Source organism: Callospermophilus lateralis, chromosome 4, assembly GCF_048772815.1.
Source record: "Callospermophilus lateralis isolate mCalLat2 chromosome 4, mCalLat2.hap1, whole genome shotgun sequence".
Taxonomy (NCBI): Eukaryota; Metazoa; Chordata; class Mammalia; order Rodentia; family Sciuridae; genus Callospermophilus; species Callospermophilus lateralis.
Window position 1 is genome coordinate 134,903,897 of NC_135308.1, and position 19,585 is coordinate 134,923,481.

At 32.4% G+C, this 19,585-nt stretch overlaps 1 protein-coding gene across 1 annotated transcript; it reads left to right on the forward strand.

Moving 5' to 3' along the window:
* The first annotated feature begins 5,748 nt into the window (after nucleotides 1–5,748).
* Nucleotides 5,749–15,156, forward strand: Nts (neurotensin). Its single transcript, XM_076853195.1, has 4 exons — nucleotides 5,749–5,821; nucleotides 8,021–8,082; nucleotides 11,876–12,100; nucleotides 15,004–15,156. Exons 1-4 carry the CDS (start codon nucleotides 5,749–5,751, stop codon nucleotides 15,154–15,156), a joined length of 513 nt encoding a protein of 170 aa, XP_076709310.1.
* The last annotated feature ends 4,429 nt before the right edge of the window (nucleotides 15,157–19,585 follow it).

Consider the following 19,585-nt stretch of genomic DNA (forward strand, 5'->3'; position numbering starts at 1 on the left):
TCTCCTGGCAATGGCAGAACAAGAAGGCAAGCATTATGCATCAAGCACATACACCGTCTTTGTTTTCCTTATATGTGCTGACATCCCATGCACCAAAGCAAGTCCCATAACCAAAGTCAAAGTCAAAGAGTAAGGAAATATATTCCATCCATTCCAGGAGGAGGCAGGGAAGGCATATTTGCCGAACAGTACTTGAATCAGTGTTCATTGAAGACCTCTGAGGAAAAAGCTTGACACGTTTGAAGAAAATCTGAAGGCAAATGTGCTTGAAACATAGGGACCGAAGGGGAGAATGATGGGATACGATGGCATTGAAATAGAGACTAGTGGGACAGCTGTTGTCTGGGAATGGTTCTAAGTATAAATTAAAACCTTCAGTGTTTTAAAAAGATTGATAAGAACTTGACTACTGGGGCCACTGTGTGGCGACAACATTGAAAGGGATCAAGACTACTTTAAGCTGTCACTGAAGCTCAGGGGAAAGATGCTGGTAACATGAAGCTGGGTGATGAAAGTGAAGTAAGAGAACACAGTTGGATTTGGAATATATTTTGATAACAGATTTGCACCTCCACAGGTTCTTGATAGCTTGAAAGTGGTAGCAGGGGCTAGGAAAGAGAACAAAACAACCGTAACTGGATCCCAGTATTTTGATATTTGTCACTTAGTAAATCCTAGTTACAATAATTGAACTAGAGGAGGAGGGTATTTTTAGAAACTTGTTTAGATAAATCAAAAGGTTTACTGTGGACAGTAAGTTAATCCCATGACATTCCAAGTAGAGCCCCCAAGGATGGGATTTTAAATATACACTTTGGATAATCACAGACTCAAATTGGGGAATTATGAGGACAACAATAACAACGATAGGTTTTAAACTCACTGAACTCATCAAGATAACTGAGAAATGACCATCAATTAAAAAAAATAGAATAAAGAAATACAATACAAAAATCACCATTTGCAAATTCAACATTTAATATGATCTTAATAAAAAGTGTTTCACTAAAGGCTAGAGTTTAGGCTTAGTGGTAAAATGCTTGTCTGGTTTGCACAAGCCCCTGGGTTTGATCCCTAGCACTGCAAATTACATGAAATGAAAATGAAACAAAAAAACCCACAAACATAAAATGTCACATTTCATTGAATCTACTATTGCTAAATGGTAGCTTAAGTACATCTGTTTAGTTTGGAGCAGTACAGGTAAAACAGAAATCTTCTTAGACTTTATAACAAATTTAAAAAATGGGGAAGTTAGAGAAATGATTTTCTTTCAATAAAATCTCATCTCATTTCTTAGTTTGGATAATTACACTAATTTTTAAACCTAAAAACATAAAAGGAGATGATTGTCAGGAACATTTTTTTTTCCTGTGATGCTTTTATTTTAGTCTTATGCAGAAAGGAAGCCAAGAACGATTACCTGAGCATTATCCATATGTAGTGGGTGATGAGTTTGTGGGTGTCTTTATTTTCTAAGATATGTGAAACACAGTTATGGGTGAAATAAGCAATACTGCCGTATGGAATATCCTTAGTTAAATATGGTGATTCATTAACATGTGGGTCCCAAGCAGGGAATGTATTGCAATTAGAATTTAAGTTGCAAAATATTCATTGACTACAGAAATCCACTATCAATTTTTCCAAGTTAATTGTCTATGAGGATGCAAGAACAGAGACAGGAAGAACCATAAGGAAACGAGCTGGGAATTTGTAGAGATTATAGATAAACTATGGTTATACTTAGATTGGGAAATTGAACATTTGGTTTCCATTTACCTAAGTCTCCAAGGTCTGAATTATACATATTTAGTATATAATATAGCATGTGTGGGTGTGGGTGTGTGCATGCACATATCTATCTGTATATCTAGAAAATGGTCTTTAATTGAAGAGAAAAATCAATTTGGTTTACAAAGAGTTTGACATCCTTGTTTGTTCAGATGAATCAGAATTATAGCTTCAAACCAGGGATTCACTTAGAGAAATAGAGTAAACCCATAATTTATCCTAAACATTCTACTGATAAATGCACATGATCCCAGGGTGATCTTCTCAAATGTTTTAGAGTTGATTTTTCAAATCAGGGAGGGAAAGAGTGGCTGAGAAAAAGCTGAGAAACTGGATAACTCAAAAGGCTTGTGTAAAATAAGATTAATGACAACACAGGAGTTCTGAGAGATACAGATGAAAGAAATGATAAAAACTGAAACATGACCCATCAGATATCTAAAATGATTAATATTTTAATTCAGTTTAGTAGTATGTTTTGAGCATTTATGGAGTGTAAACCTTGGAAGAAATGCAGTGGGTCCCTTTCTTTCAATGGTTCACCATAAACAGTGTGAGCAAACTATTGATGAGCATTTAGCAGAAACTAGGTAAAGTAGAAATGGACAAAAAAATCTTTTCAGGATTTGAACATAAAGGTTTGTGTTGAATAGATCATAAGATATATCAGTTTTACTTTTTGATATGCTGGGGATTCAACTCAGGGATTCTCTACTGCTGAGCTACAACCCCAGCTTTTGTATTTCTATTTTGGTTCAAGATCTTGCTAAGCTGCCCAGACTGTCCTCCAACTTGCAATCCTCTTGCCTCAACCTCCTGAGTAGCTGGGATTATAGGTGTGCACCACTGCTCCTGATGAAGATAGTCTTTTAAAAATAAGAGATAACATCACAGAGGGATAAACAGAATGGTCAAAGGGAGACAGACCACAGATTCCAGATAGTAGAAATGCCACAGGACAAGCCATAGACTATTTAGGTGTGTGTAAGAGGGACCAGGGAGCTCTAATGAGGTGAGGAAATCTCCAAAGATGGTGGAAGGATCACATGGAATGGAAGGAGTGCCATTCATCAAGCGATTCTGGAGCTTCCCCATCTCCAAATTAAATAAGCTTATAGATCACACCTTCTAATTTGTCAATTCTTCAGGGATCTCCATTGATTTTTTTAAGCCAGTATTTAATAAATATCTGAAAAATCACAGTAGAAACTTAGAAACCCACATACTGTAGAAATCTTGAAATTGACAAGTACCCAGATAAGTTGCATCCTCTTGAAACTAATGACCTCACACTGGAAGATAAACACAGGAAGATCTTTAAATGACAGTGCTAACATTCTTTATTATTACTTTAAAAACTTAATAAAAATTAGAAGAATTTCAGGTGAAAAGTGTTCAGAATAAAAATAATCCAATCATCTCTACAGAAAGATGCCTAAAGTCCTGAATTCATCATTTGGGCACTTTTTAGGATTCTTTTTAAATGTTAATATCCACACTTAATCTCCTTTCCTAAAATAAATAAATAAATAAATAAAATAAAATAAAAAGAAAGAAAGAAAGAAAAGAAAAAAAAATGTCTAATTGGTTGTTCTGTAGCTTGAAGATACTAGGGCTAAAAAGGAAAAGGGTTGCCTATTTTAAAAATACCTGTTAGAGGTCAGATATTGTTTATCTACATCATAACTTTAACAGAAAAAATTAGGTATCTTTTTTCCCCCAAAGTTAAATTGCATATAAAATCTATTTAGTTTTTAATCATTTGTTATTAGTTAATATATATTCTTCAATTCTTTTAGATTTGTCATATACGTAAAAAAAATTTCTCACATTAACAACTAATAGTCATGTTGTGCACATAAAATGAATTTTCATCATTCCTTCTCTTTTGTTTCCTAATTAATTAGAAATAATTTTGTCAGCATTTCCCTGAGCTTCGCTTAGTGAAGAATCACTTGAGGAAAATAGGAATCACACTTCCTTTTTACTATTAGACTGTTATCACACATTTAAAAAAAATATTCTTTGCGTTTGCAATTCAAAAGCAGGGAAAACTAATTTAAATACTATGCAAAGTATATAATTTATGGATTTCTTCATCAAAGTGGCTTTTCAGGATTCTATCAAAAAGATACTTTAGATAATAAGGGAAAAGTAAACACAATTCTCAGAACAAGTGAAAATAAAAAGGCTTTTAAACTTCCACTGTGCCCCCTAATGGTAGGAAAGAAAAAAAATCTAGACATAGATTTCATGTTTCTTTTCCAGTTAATTATTCTTTATAGAAAACTTCCTCCAGGTCAGTAGTTTTCAATATGTGTTTTATACAAGTTAAAATATAGAAAGTAATAAAAACACTAGCTATTGTTAAATTTTAGGTCATTAAATTTTAGGAATGATTCCTTGCTATTTGAAATAATCATTGGATGTTTGGGATTAATTCCTTTTCTAAGGTTTAATATAAAAATGAAGCAGTTAATCTCATAATATATATTGTACAAAATAATTCAACTCTATGGGAATCAATCCATATCTTCCTCTCAATTATGTCTGTATTATTGTTTAAAAATCAAACAAATCAGACAATTTTAACTTTATTCACATCCCAAATAGCAGTGTTTGTTCAACTCATTCCATAGATCCTCATTATTTAGGATTTGCCTTTCAGTGATAGAAATCTCTATTGCAAGAAGAAAGCTTCATTCCAAAAGACAATTTGAACATTTTTCTTTTGATAACCCAGAGGAGGGAATAAGTATCATTTAAGTTCACCAAATACATGAAGATTCTGTCTTAGACATGTGACTCTGGGTGGGGGAGGGTGGATATATAGAATTTTCTTCTTTCTGAAAGTACAGTATCCTTTTTGGGGGAGGGGGTAAAAGGAAGACTACATCAGGGAAATAAATTTGATGCAATGGTGAAACATAATAAGAAAAGGAATATAAAAAGAATGAGAAATAACAGCCGGAATGAATCCGAAATGAGCTGATCAATGCAAACACCAAAAGAATAAAGAATCAGAAAAAAATATTAATAATAGTGATACACATTTCCACCTTCTAGCACATGAACAATTTATAGCTTCATTTTATAAACATGAAATTGGTTTTCTACAACATTGAACCACAAGTCAACATATATAATTCATCCATTATTTCAGTTACTTGTAATAAAAACTTTACAGTTTAACAGGAAATCATTTTTATTCCTTGGAGCCACTATTCTTTCTTCTTTACTGATTTTCTTCCTTTTCTCTAAACTCTTTGACTTAATCTCTATATTATAATTGATTCTCTGATGACCTTCCTTTTTCTTTTAGCCTGTACTATCTAAAACTTATATTCATTTTGAAACCACGAAACATTTGCTCAGAAGTTTAGGCTATACAAAAAAATACTCTGATTCTTTTAGGAACTTCCAAACCAAAGAAACCCTTGATTTCCTGCATTCATCCTGGACACATTACTTAAATACTAGAAATAATAGACTTTATGTTTCACAAAATCAGAATGACAAATTCCTGGAGTGGGAACATGAAAGAAAATGGGGAGGGGGTGGGAGAAGGGGTGCTGGGGTTCTTTTCCAGGATGCTGTATATGGCAGTGCTTTTGGATGACTCCTTCTGTGCGTCAGAAATCCGGAGCAATAGCAGCAATTAGGGAATATCGTCACTTACAGTCAAGGTTCAGAAGTGGGGAAGAGATGAGGGACAAAGGAAAAAGGGAGGAGGAAGTGGGGGGAGAAAGAGAGGGATAGAAATGAGGACAGGAACACCCCTAATCCCTGTACAGTCATGACATCATCCTCCTGCTTAAATATATATAGGGAATGGCCAGAGCATCTCTTATAGTTCTCTCACTTTCAGAGTCAGCTGAAGGCTAGAGAAAGCTCCACAGAAAGCCTTTCAGTGTCTGACATCTGTGGACTTGGCTTGAGAGAAGGCTGAGAGAGATGATGGCAGGCATGAAAATCCACCTGGTGTGCATGATACTCCTGGCTTGCATCTCCTGGAGTCTGTGCTCAGGTAAGCCGAACAGCATTTCACAAAACCCTTCAGTGATTTCTTTGCAATGTGTTGCTACTTATGTTAATGTATCCAGGGAGAAGAGTTTTTCCTCTTTATTCAGGATTTGCCTTTTCCTTGATATAAACTGTGAATATCATCTTATTCTGTCTTTCTGTGTATAAGAAAAGAGATTTATTTTTCCCTTTTCAAAATCTACAAAGCAATAAAAAAGATTTAAGGTAACACTGCATGCCCCCTCTGTAATACAATGATGAGAGAAAAGCAAACAAATGAACAAAAGTTTGAATTAGGTTGGGCATTATATAATGAGAAGTACAGGGAAAGTGACTGTCGATGTGCAAGCTCATCATTAAAACTCATTCCATTCAAAATGCTTTATTATGATCATCAGAAATTCTCCTGGAAAGTGGTGGCTTCCCCTCACTTATCTTTGTAATTGACTTCAAATGATTTTTTTAAAAAGTCACTGTGTTAGGCTAAAACAAAATAAAATTTGATGAATAAGTAAATAGAGCATTATTTGCAAAAAAAAAATATTTCTAGAAAATATAAAATCCTCCAAGTTCTTTATAAAAAATATATTTTATGGTATATTTATATGATACAGCATGCTATTCATATAATTGCTTTTAATTGCATGTCATTTAAGTTGATGCAAAACATAATTAGAAAATTGGTATTCTAATGTTAATGGAAATATTTAGTTTTAGAGTGTTTTACATATGACAGTTAAGTAGAAGGCATATATTATCAAATATTTATAAATAACACATCTTGAGAATAAGTTTTAAATTTAAAGAAGTAACATGAAATATTATAATGATTACAATATGCTTCAGCTAATGCTTGAAAAATAATTGAATAATCACATCAAAGTGAAAATGAGAAAAATACATTAAAATCATTTAACCTGCTTTTATAGCTTTGATACCTCATATGTAACATTGATGTTCAATTCAAACTCATAATTTTTAAGCATAAAATTAAGATCTATTAGAACATAAAATATAATTTATACAAAGTTTTTCTTTGTTAATAATTAAAAAAGAATTTTGCAAAATTTTATGAGAAAAATACCAACTTTTCTACAATTGTGATTTTATTTAACACATGAGATTAAAGATATAATTAGACTATGTAGAAAAAAATTAATTGAACATTGTATCTATTAACTTGAAGTTGCTTGCTGTGATAAACCTAAATTTACAGGGGTTTGGTGAACAGTGTTCATACATGAATAGTAGAATTTGTCTTTCCTTTTCAAAAGCATATTGCATCTTTAACAAATTGAGTTAAAAGTTCTATGGTATAATTTAGTTCCTAGATATGAGTTTTAATAATGGATTCTCTAAGTGTGATACTTTTTATAAAAGTACAGCGTAAAAGGAAGATAGAGCCACTTTTAATATATGCTTTGTTTTATCACAAAAGACCAGAAAGTATGAACTGTCATGTTACTATCGTGTTCTACAACTTGTTATTATTACTTGTAGAATTTTCAAAGTTTTTATTTTCCATAATATGTTTATAAGTGGAAACTTAGGATATTCTAAAAAATTCAGATTCATTTTCAACACTACTTTACATATGTTGATGGACAGATCCACTTTTCCTTACTCATCTTGATAAAATTGTAAAGTAATCATAATTCAAATTCTTGTTTAAAGTAGAAAACAATTCTTTCAAGGAGTGTTTTGTAAAATGACATCTCATGTGAAATAAATCTCAGTATCTTTTCTATCCTAAAGTTATCAGTCATCAATTCCCTTTGGTTTTGTGTTGAAAAAGTCTCTTCTACTCATATTTTCATTATGTTGACTATGAAATATCAATATACATACTTTCTATATGTGTGAACTATTTCTGGTAAAAATAAGCTACTCCAGCATATTTGATGAAATCCATGTTATACCATATAATAAAAAATGTTACTGAGATTCAGAGATTAAACAGCTACAAATCACAAATAATCATGGCTTATTTTCTTAGAAGTGCTTCTATTCTTCTGGTCTCCTGCTAGCCTAAAATTAAATTATCATTCATTTATTCTGAATATATTTTTAAAGAAAATAAATGCATAAAAGACACTAAGCCTCTAAGACTAATTTTTTAAGACTAATTTAAAATATGTAGGTTAAGTTATAATTATATAGTGCGTGATTACATAGTAAACATATGGTTTTGATTTTTTCTCAGATTCTGAAGAGGAAATGAAAGCATTAGAAGCAGATTTATTGACCAATATACATACGTCAAAGGTAACTTTCTTTTCTTTAACTTGGGGGAGAAGAATATATAAATTTTCACTGTACATATGGTGTCCTTTTCTTATAGTAATAACTTCCCATCAAGACTGAAAAGTTCCTTGAGAGGCATTTCCTTTTGGGGTAAACTTTGAGCTCTAAGGAGTTAAGGGTGTTAATGTGACAGGGAAAGAAACTACAGTAACTCAATCAGCATTGTGGAACTTTTACTAAGTAGCCACATATGATTTATGTGGTCATGCAAATGTATTTAAAGAAACTGACTTCCATCCTTAGTGCATCATGTATGATGAAAGGTATATTGGCCTCTAATGTAGCACTTAAATGAACTTTTCGCCTTTTTTATTACATTGTAGAAAATAAAATAGGTTTCCTAAATTGAAAATGACAGAGTATGACAACCTGTGAAAGAAATGTGCTCAAGAGGAAATAGTACTAGACAGGCAAACAGTAGCCTTGAGGTTTACTCCTGAAATCTTGACTTACAAACTATTTGATCTTAAATAGTTCAGTTAAATAGCCTGGCTTTTCCTTTGTTTCCTTTTTATTAAATGCAGTGATTAAAGCTTACGATCATCTAGAAATTTATAGTTCTGTAATGTTTTCAAAAGTTATAAGCTGTACTCTTTATTGTATGGCAACATTTAAATTGTCCCTCTAATGGAAGAGTCATCTGTACCTGATAATTGTTTTTATTGAACCAAGTAAAAGTTTGTATCCTGAGCCTTATTAATCCTTTCTTGGGATGTTAAAAGCAAATTTTTTAGTTCGCAACCTTTACCTAGAAAGAAAAAAAAAACTCAACTAATATATGTCTGATAATCATGCTACCATACTACATTGATACTACATTGATAATTCAGAGTTAGTCAATCAATGGGGATCTAAATATGTGGTCAGAGCATAGGTTTCCAATCAAAAGATTTCTTCTGTAGGAAAAATTTCCAGCTGAGGCAATCACTTGGTACCATGATAGTTATAACACTGCAGTACCAAAGTTGAAGAGACTATAACCATAATGGTATCAAGTTAATGTTTTACTAACTCAAGTATTTAACCTTATGATAATAGACCCTTTGCTACCATTTATTCAGAATCACAGTAGCTTTATGGTTTCTCCTACACAAAAGTAGGACAATAACTGAAATCATTAGTCTGTTTTGAAAAATAGATTAGATTTCAAAGCCTGGTGAAATGTTATAGATTTTATTTGTCAAATTTCAAGTCTACATTAGCACAGAAAGGTCCTAAATAATCCCCCCAAATATGATATAGTTTGGGGAGTGGGAGCTATTTGAGAACCTATTGAGAGTAGAGTTGTGATTATTTTTCTGACCAAGATATTATAAAGATAAACTAATCCTAGTACATGGACTGATTTAATTTTTTCTCTTAAGAGAAATGCACTGCAAACATATAGGATGAATATTTTTTCCCATTTCTCCCTTAAATTCATTAAGTGGAAAAAAATTGAATTTCAATGCCTCTTTTTAATCAAGATATAGAGTCTAAGATAAGTAGGTCACATAATTTTAATTGTTCCAATTTCATTGCTTATTTCTTATTTTTATAAAATTATTTTATCACTCATTTATAAGAAAGATTATTCAATCATTTATGCTGTGTTTATAGCACTATGCAAGTGGGAACTCTAGATTTACAACCATTTTAAACAAATTGCTACATTTAAACATTGGATAAGAATAGTATTTGTGGTTGATATGAATACAACTCTATTATTAAATTCTCTAGAAAGCTTTAGTTTTCCTTTTTTCTACTTCATAGGTAAGATAAGTGAGAAATTTCAATTTTATAGTAAAGTTGTTTAGATATTGGAATATTATTGCTGAAATACACCTAGGCAACAGAAAGTGAAGAGAGATTCTAATGGAAAAGAAATGGAATGTAGAGAAGAATTTTTTTCTTCTCATAAACAGTTGTCTTTATTATCAATGCTAGTGTTTTGATATAGTCTTATTAAGAAAGAGAACCTGATATAGTATATCTTTAGACTATCAAAAAGCTAATTGAATATTCTAATTTTCTGTGATCAAACTCAATGCCTTTCATATAGAAGGTGTTCAACGATGCTTATGAACTAATAATTGGAATGCAGGATTTGTTAATAAACTCATATTTTATATCCAAATGTAAAAACTTCGATGACAGACAGATGACTTTGATTATTTTCAATTTGGTGCTGTCTTTCAATTTATCCATCTGCTCGGTTCATCTGAGTTCAGTGAATAACATGTAGTGACAGTTTGTCGTACCACTTAGGTCACATTTAATACAGGAAAGAAATTTGAGAAGCATCATGAGCAATATTAGAAAGTTAGACCTTTGTAGTTCAAACCTTCTACAAATATGTTTCCAAATACATGTCCCTTGGTTGTCCTTTGGTCAAGATGGCTCTTCCTGCTGTGCTTCCTCAGTGGGACAGGGGCTTGGTGACTTTTTACTCTATGTATTCTGCTTAGTAATAGATATTTGCTTAATGACATCTTTCCAGATTTATAAAAGCAAATTTGTTTATGTGTTTTCATGGTAATTTGTTTTTCTTCATATTTAATCAAAATCGATATTTATCATTTGGCTATAATATGTCAAGAAAGGTTATAACTAGATCTGCATCCAGATTTCCCCAGAGCTAACTGTTTAAAAGTATTTGAACTGCTACTTTTGTTGTATGCTACTTACTCATTTGCACCTGATTCAGTTTTTTAACACTGCCTTCTCTTCTGGTAGATTTCATGCTTATTGCTATTCTATTAATCTATCCCATTGATTACTCAGCTTTAAAATGCATTTTAATAATGGGCATGGTAAGACTTTCCTTATTACTATTTAATTTTTCTAAGTCTTCTATTACTATTTAATTTTTCTAAATCTTCTTGGTTATTCTTGACACAGTCATCCTTTGAATTTACCTTCTTTTGCCAAATCCTCATACAACTTCTAGTCTCCCCACATTTTTTTCCAGTTGAGACATTGATTTGCAAATTGCATTATATTTGGATAGTAATTCAGAGAAAATGGTTACCTGATATTGTTATCAAGCCTATCCATCATGTCTTTGTCATCATTTAAATTTGTAGCTTTTATAAGTCCTTCAGGAAAAGTTTACACTTTCCTTTATCTTTGCTCTTACACATTTTTGCTAATTTTAATTAATTTGTAATAGGTTCTCCCACTTCTTTATATGTTTCCTTATTGGTTACTCTTGACATTGAAGAATAGCTGATTATATTAATTATGGTTTCAGACAAAATATTATTTAAAAAAAAAGACAATTTCAGAAAATATTAAAATTTGCAAATAACTTGGTCAGTTGTGGTATTGGCCATGACAACTATTAATGTGTGAAATATTCAATGACTTCACATTATTGTGATTGTCAAAATTTATTAATAAAAATTTATTCCATGCTTCCTTTCACATGAAGCTAAAGTATAACAGAGAATAGTATTTTTGAATTTTGAATTTTTTCATCTGATTATATACACACATATTTATAGATTTATACTGTTATTTTCATTTTCTTTCTTAATTTCCTCTGTGTGTATCTGCATCTGTATGTGTGTATAACTTCATTCCATTCTATTACATAGGTAACATGAGGTGCTGGCACCATGCAACTTTGTGACATGAAGGTACTCAATTGATAGTACTGTATTTATTAGAGTAACTATTAGACTCTAAAGTATAATTGTGTAACACAACAGAAGTTCATGTATTTATTTGTATATGTTTGGTTGCAATATCTTTTCTTTTTTCTCTATTTCAGATCAGTAAAGCAAGTGTTCCTTCATGGAAAATGACCCTGCTAAATGTTTGCAGTTTCATAAATAACTTGAACGGCCAAACTGAGGAAACAGGAGAGGTTCATGAGGAAGAGCTTGTTACAAGAAGGAAACTCCCTGTTGTTCTAGATGGCTTTAGCCTGGAAGCAATGCTGACAATCTACCAGCTCCAAAAAATCTGTCACAGCCGAGCCTTTCAACACTGGGAGGTAAAATGAAAACAAAATATGAGTATAATTATATTTATACTAGTTAGCTTTCATTTGTATTGATTTTTATATCCTGGCCAGATCATAACCGGAAGACTTACAAATGTTAACGAAGAATAAACCATGTGTTGAGGTCAACATTGCTTCAGATCTTCAAAGTGTCCTTCAAATATTTGGAGTTTAGCAAAAACAGTTTTTCTTCAATCTTAAAAAGGAGGATATATCTTTAGGCAGATTTGATCCATATGCTTTTACTGTACATAAATGGAAGGCATACTTAGGCAATCTTTGTTGGTAGTGGTACTGGTGGCATGTCTAAGAAATTTAAGAAACTCAAAATGTTTTCTTAAAAACACATGTATGTGTATTTATCTATAAACAAACACTGAACACAAAAAGTGTCCAAATAAAATGGGAATAAAGACACAAAATGTTCTTTTGAATATATTAGTCAAATAAAAAATATATTTTCATAAGTAAAAGTATAAAATCAGGATCTGTATCTCTTTTATTCCAGTTTTATTTGGAACTCCCAGGTTTGTCTGTTCATAAGGGGTTTGGGGAGCTTTTGTATTTGAATATGTTAGGTAAATAAATTTGTTTAGTTTATAAAAATATATATAAAATAGGAATCTATATCTGCATCATTCTGGTTTTAAGAACCATTGTGGTCTGTGCTTATTTATAGATAAACACATGTGACTTTGTGAGTGTATCTATCTTCCTATTATAATTGAGTGGTGGATTTCAGGTATTCTGAGCAGCTGAATTCGGTCTATCACAGCCAAAATAGCCAATTGCCATAATACAGATTTAAAACAAAGGACTAGACTGGTGACTTCCTGACTTTGGTTTACAAATATTAATTTGTTTGCAAAATTAAAAAATGCTTTAATAATGAAATTTGACTTATATTTAGTAAATGTGCAGAGCTAGCCATTTAGAACCAGAAGATAGTTTGAAAGTAACTAATACTTCTTTCTTGGGTTTGCACAATCTAAATGTATAACATTAAATCTGTGAAGGAACAGAGTAATAAAACTAGTCAAAACATTCTACATTCATCAAAGTTATGTTCATCCATATTTCAGTGTAGCTGCCAATTAAATATTCTGAAACAATTCCAACAATTTTTTTCTTTGGACAGGCAACTTAAATGCCAACATTTAAGCTACCATCACTTAGGTATAACCACAATTATCTTCAGTTCCCTACATATTAATTCTAGTTCCACCCCTTCTCTCCTACTGAATAAATAAGCAAATATGAGAGCATTAAAGGAAAAATTATTTGTAAAATTTAATAGTTTGACAATTATTAAAGATAATGTTTTGGAGCTCGGGTTGTAGCTCAGTGGTAGAGTGCTTACCTAGCACATATGAGGCCCTGGGTTTGATCCTTAGCACCACATAAAGATAAATAAATAAAATATAGGTATTGTATCCATCTAAAACAACAAATTTTTTAAAAAGATAATGTATCGCAAAACACTATGATTTTTTGACTTAATTGATATAAGTTGCTGTAAAAGATAAATTAGAGTTTTGGAAACATGAAAAAAAATATTGAGGTTAAACAAGAGAAGAGATAAATATATGCTTTAAAAAAAGGAATATTTAACAATTTTCCCAACAGGAGAAACATTTTTTTCAGATTAACCTCCATGAAAAATTTGCTTAATGTTTTATGTACTGAGTTTACACCAACACCGAAGATCTGAGGGTGCCTTCCTTGCTGTTATAACTAACTTGTGACTTGTGCCATGGAGATGCCTGCAGGAAAGGCAAATACAAGCAGAATAGCTAGTGCTTATTCTAACCAGTAAACAAAAAGATGCTTTCCAGATGAAAAGCCAAAAAAGACTAGTTTTAATTTTACTTGCTGTACTATTCATTCTTTAATTTAAATTCTGACTAAATGGTTTATTCTTCAAAATATTGTTTAGGTCAATAAAACTTGAAAATACAAATCTAAACATGGGAAAATGTCAATTATATGTTATTTATCCAGAAAAAAAACCCTGAATAAACTATTATGCAGACAAGTCAAGTGCATATAAGATTGGAACTTTTGCTATTTTAAATGTTATTGAGTGATTTAAAAATAAAATTATAATGTCATTCTGAGTATAGTACAAGTAATTACAGACTATGCACAGAGAAACGAAAGATTAAGGAACTAGATTGTCTGACAGTAGCTGGTTTTCCTTCTCTGAAACTGAATAGCTGTGGGTTGAAATAAAATACATGATGATATGATGTTATGCATGTTCATTATAATTTAAATGTCAGTATTAGTTATAGTGACCTCGAAGTTTAGAAAATAACCACAACTAAAGAGATCTTAGTGAGTTAAACAGAGCTTTCCTAAATGCTGATGTACATAACAACTAAGGCAGAGCAGGCATTCTTGTATGACTAAGAAATGAATTTTAGAATGGCCTTCAAGTCACCTTGGAAATTGACTTAATTGAATATAAAATCCTGTTAACTTTTCAGATAAAGTTGATTTACCAGATTCAAAACTATTTTTGTTGTGACAAATGATGTGTTTCATACAATTTTGGTCTCCTCATCGTAAATTCAAGCATGAAAAATATTCAAGTGTGTATTTGGTGTGTTCTCTTCTCTGGAGAGATTAGTGTCAGACCTCTAAAAGTACAGAGATTTTTACAGAGCTTTCCTGTGTTTACAGCCTGATGAACTAGGAAGGACACTGAACAGAGAATCAGAAAGATCAGGTTAGGTCCCATCTCGGGCATTTGACAGTCATATATCCTTTAATAAAACAATTTCTTTGATGTTACATGTTTTGCTCCAGACAGAAAATAGGATAAAATATACAAAAATGCTCCAAAATAGAGATTTTGTGCATATAAGTTTCATTTGTGTCCTATTTTTCAGATAATTCAGGAAGACATTCTTGATAATGGAAATGAAAAAAATGAGAAGGAAGAAGTCATAAAGAGAAAAATTCCTTACATTCTGAAAAGGCAACTGTATGAGAATAAACCAAGAAGACCCTACATACTTAAAAGGGGTTCTTACTACTACTGAGGAGATATACATTTTCTTTACATTTGATTGTGATTTATCATCCTTGTTTGAATACTAATTATATATGTGTGAAAATGTGACAAAATGTGCTTATTTTGACTCTTCCACAATTGTGATTTATTGGGTGTGATTTTTCTGCATACATATAAATTGGACTAAATGTTTTCAAATAAATCTACATCTTGAGCATGATGTGTTATGTATAATTGGAATAAACAGTTATCACGTTACATATAGCGTGTTTTGTAGTTTTGAAAAACACATTATGGGTTGTTTAAACAGTCAGAATATTTGACATTTTATGTGAAATTATGAGAAATTCTAACAAAGTAGGACAGCAAAGTCTAGCCTATATTATCATTAATACAAAACAAAGTAATGGCACATCTTCTGTTATTTGACTGATTATTTTATCAAATTGAGAGGAATACTTTCTTTTTTCAAGACTCACTCATGTATCTCATATATAAGGATAGTTATTGGGGGCCCATCAGAAAGACTGATTAGTGGCCTGTTGTTAATTTTGCCTGCTGTAGTGAATGGTTTTAAAGTGAAATTTTGTCTGTGCAATGAATTTGATAGCTAATAAAGAGACAATAAGCCATCAAAATTATATGCTTCTCTGCAGATTACTTCCATTGGAAGAGTTAGTTTATATTGACTTTTTTCCCACTTTTCACATTTTGACCCAGGACGTGACACCTTTATTTTTTAGTTTACGGAGTTATCTGTGACTAGTATTTTTTTCTCTTTTGGGGGGCATATTTGAGCCAAAAGCTATACTTCAAAAATTCCTCTTACATAGCCTTTACATTTTATCATGAATAGTGAATTTCAGAGTCTCTCTTACCGAGAGAGAGTCTGTCTAGGAACACTTTTCTTATAGAATTGTAGCCTCATCATTGTCATCTATGAAAGGTGAAATCAGGGCTTAAGTTGTTGTATATTCTTTAGAAATCCAGTTCTTTTGATGAGATTATCTTTCTCCTTGGTTTAATCCACTCACAGTATGATTTAAGAGCAGCTACAGATAGCTGGGATTTTCTCATAAAACCCTCACTTTTCACAACCTGTGTCCCACTATCTTTTGACATCTCATCAAATTCAACACCAGTAAACACCCAAGAGATCAATTATAAGGAAACTACTTCGTATTGATTAAGAATGTGTTCTCTGTAGTTCGATTGCTCAGATTCAGCTCGTCTGCTCACTAGCAACCTTGGATAACTTATTTAACATCTGTGTTTCTTTATTGTACAATGTGGATAATGATAGGGATTGGAAGGATTGAATGTACTGATATGTATATATAAAATGCTTAGAATTGTCCCTAAAATTGTACTAAATTTGGCAGTTATTATTAATAACAGTTTCTGTTGAGGAAACAGCCATCGCAAAGCATATTTCCTTCTTTATTTCATTAGCCAACAATAGTTCAGCCCTCCTAGATCATATATTATCATCAGAATTCTGTTTTAAGCCAATATTTATCATCTTCCATCCCTTACATGCTTTCACTGATTTGCTCTGGAACTCATAGTCATTGCTTTCCAAGTAGCCTTCTTTGATATTAACTGATTTTTCCTTCACATTGCACAATATAGGGTCTGGAAGTGAGATGTGTGTTATGGAAAATTCCATACCATTTTTCCTTTCCAATTCAAAATCTATTATTAGAAATGAAGAGCATAAGACAAGTCCATCTATTATGTTTTGAACAGCTATTCTCCCTAGTTACTTGCTTTATGCACTATCCTTTAGGATGTGCATACATGTAGAAGATCCATCTAGACATCTCCCTTCTCAGTTTTTGAACATCTTTACTTTATAATAAATATTTACCATTCTATCTCAACCAATCACTTCCTTGGTCGTTACATAGAATTTTTCACTGCTAATATTGTCAATCTTTCCAAAATCTCAACTTTATGCCTTCTGTTCTATAGTTATCATCTTTTCTTTCCAGTTCACATACACCTAGTACTTGCATTTACAATTATGATGCAGTCCAATCAATTAAACCCAACTCTTTTTTGTTTTTTACCTTCTAATAATGCCTCAAGTTTCATTTTATTTGGCTTGGATTTTACGTTCCAAAAGTGAAATCACTCTTACCCTTAACTCCTTGCCCTATCTCAATTGAGCATGTCAAAAGACAACTGGTTAAACACAAATTTCTCCTGATTCTAACCTCACATGAAAGGTTTAATATACTTGGAGAAAAGTGCCTAACCTTGCTGAACTAATGCCTAAAATTTTTGTTTACAGCTCTCAAGCCCTTATTTATGTCCACAATTTCTTCTACACTTTCCTAATAATTTTTGCACCTGATTCTCACTGATGTTTGTTTCAAGTCTTCTCTTCTTTCACCTCCTTTCCTTGTAATGACTTTCTAACTATTTACCAAGTTTTTTTTTTTTTTTAAAGAAGAAAATTGAATCATTCCTTTCTCTTTCAACTATAACAACAAACCTGTATCTATCCCCTGCTTTCTTCCTCCCCTTCCATTTCATTGAGGAAATGTCCTTCTCTTCTCAGGGTCATTTCTTTACTTCCCCATCTCAGTAAATGGTCTAAAACCTTGTTCAGGTTAAAACATTAGCAATCACTCTTAACTCCTTTCTTTATCAGATACCCTCCATGTAGTCCATTAAGAAGTTTGTTGACTTTGTATTCAAACTATACCTCAAATTTATGTACTTCTTGCCACATCCACAAGTATCTAAGTCATTTCCCCCCTGGAGCTATGGTAATATCTTCCTAGCCTCGTTCCCTTGTGGGGGTGGGGGTGGGGGTGGGGAAGACTGATACAGCAGGAGTGGGAGCCGTTTATTGTAGGACAGGAGGGGTATATATACATTACACATAGCTTATCTTAATTAACATAAACTAGATACAGCAGTCAACCAATAAGGAATCTCCACACTTAATGGCTCACTGGCGTTACTTCACAAACCACTCCCTCTGGCAAAATGCCAGGCGCCATCTTGACTTGTTTACAGACCCTAACATTCCCTGATATCATTTTCATCCATTCACATGGCATAGCACCATTTTTAAAAGAAATGATAAATTTGATACCTCTCTCCAAATCCTAGAATGGGTATTCAACTTCTGGTTCACCATGTGAGAAGCTTAGAAGTCTCCTCTCCATCCCATCAATAATAAAGAGATGAACAAACTGAAAAATGAATGAATCATTAGATCCATAAGAGAAGTCATGGGGCAAACCACTGTCCCTGAAATTAGAGAGTGAAGCAGGTAAGTACAGTAACTCCAACTTCATGAAATGGAAATTCCCAAGTACTAATGTTTATTTGAACCACTGACTGAGTAGGAGGTTGAAATAATAATAGGAAAATCCCTGGAGGTTCACTGTGAATATGTCTGGGAGGAAAAACATACAGGGTGACCCAGTCCTCAGAAGGCCCTCATGCTTTTTGAATTACACCTAGGTTAGTTCAACCAATTTTATACAGTGAATACTGGGGAAACTCCTATTTTTTTTTTCCTGAGAGAGATAGGGAAAAAGGAATCATTTAAAAATATACCTGAGTATTTTGTTTTTTTTTTTAAAAAAAGGTCTGTCCTCAGTAGAAACTATTTAACTATAGCATAACTTGTTAGGATTTTATCAGAGCCTCAATGACCTTGGGGAAGGTGGTGGGAACAGGTGAGCCATGAGTAGTGTCAACATGGAGATTACAGGGTTAATTCTATAGATTGAGCCCATGTGCTTCTACTCAACAATTTTTTAAAGATACAATTTACACAAGGTCATCCTGGCCCTTTTGTGATTTAAGATAATAGCCCACAATAAACAACATGTTATTCTCAGGACTAAGAGACATCTACCCAAGATTTCTCCTTTGATAAGAGGAAGACAGACTTCCCTCTTCTCAGACTACCAAAAAAAGTCTATTTTTTAGAAAATATTCTTTGGGGTTGTGGCTCAGCAGAAGAGCACTCGCCTAGCACGTACGAGGTGTTAGGTTCTATCCTCAGCACCACATGAAAATATATAAATAAAATAAAGGTATTGTGTCCAACTACAACAATAACAACAACAACCAAAATTAAAAAAAAAAAAAAAAGTTGTAGATAAAACCGGTCAGCACAAAGACGAACAAACTTGCACAAGGTCCTTGTCATATTATTTAATTTTATTGTAGTTATACATTTTTACCCTCCACCCCATAGATTTTGCTTGGACCTTCATGAGTAAGACATGTGCAATAGACATTTAGAAGTCTGCTACAATCCAACTGTCAATCAAGAAGTAGGAGCAATGCTTGAATGCCTTTTAACTCCAATAAACACTAGGACACAAAGAAGGCAGCTGTTGATTTCCTATGTGAAATGACTTACTTTCTCCCTTGAGAGTGTCTTTTTCCTCTTCTTTCTCATCTAATAAATTTTGCCATACTTG

Bases quoted from the DNA above. Each gene is read 5' to 3' on its own strand.
- Nts (XM_076853195.1), top strand. From the start codon at position 5,749: ATGATGGCAGGCATGAAAATCCACCTGGTGTGCATGATACTCCTGGCT. The intron at 5,822-8,020 runs GTAAGCCGAACA...ATTTTTTCTCAG, and splicing joins CTCCTGGAGTCTGTGCTCAG to ATTCTGAAGAGGAAATGAAA. The intron at 8,083-11,875 runs GTAACTTTCTTT...TCTCTATTTCAG, and splicing joins CCAATATACATACGTCAAAG to ATCAGTAAAGCAAGTGTTCC.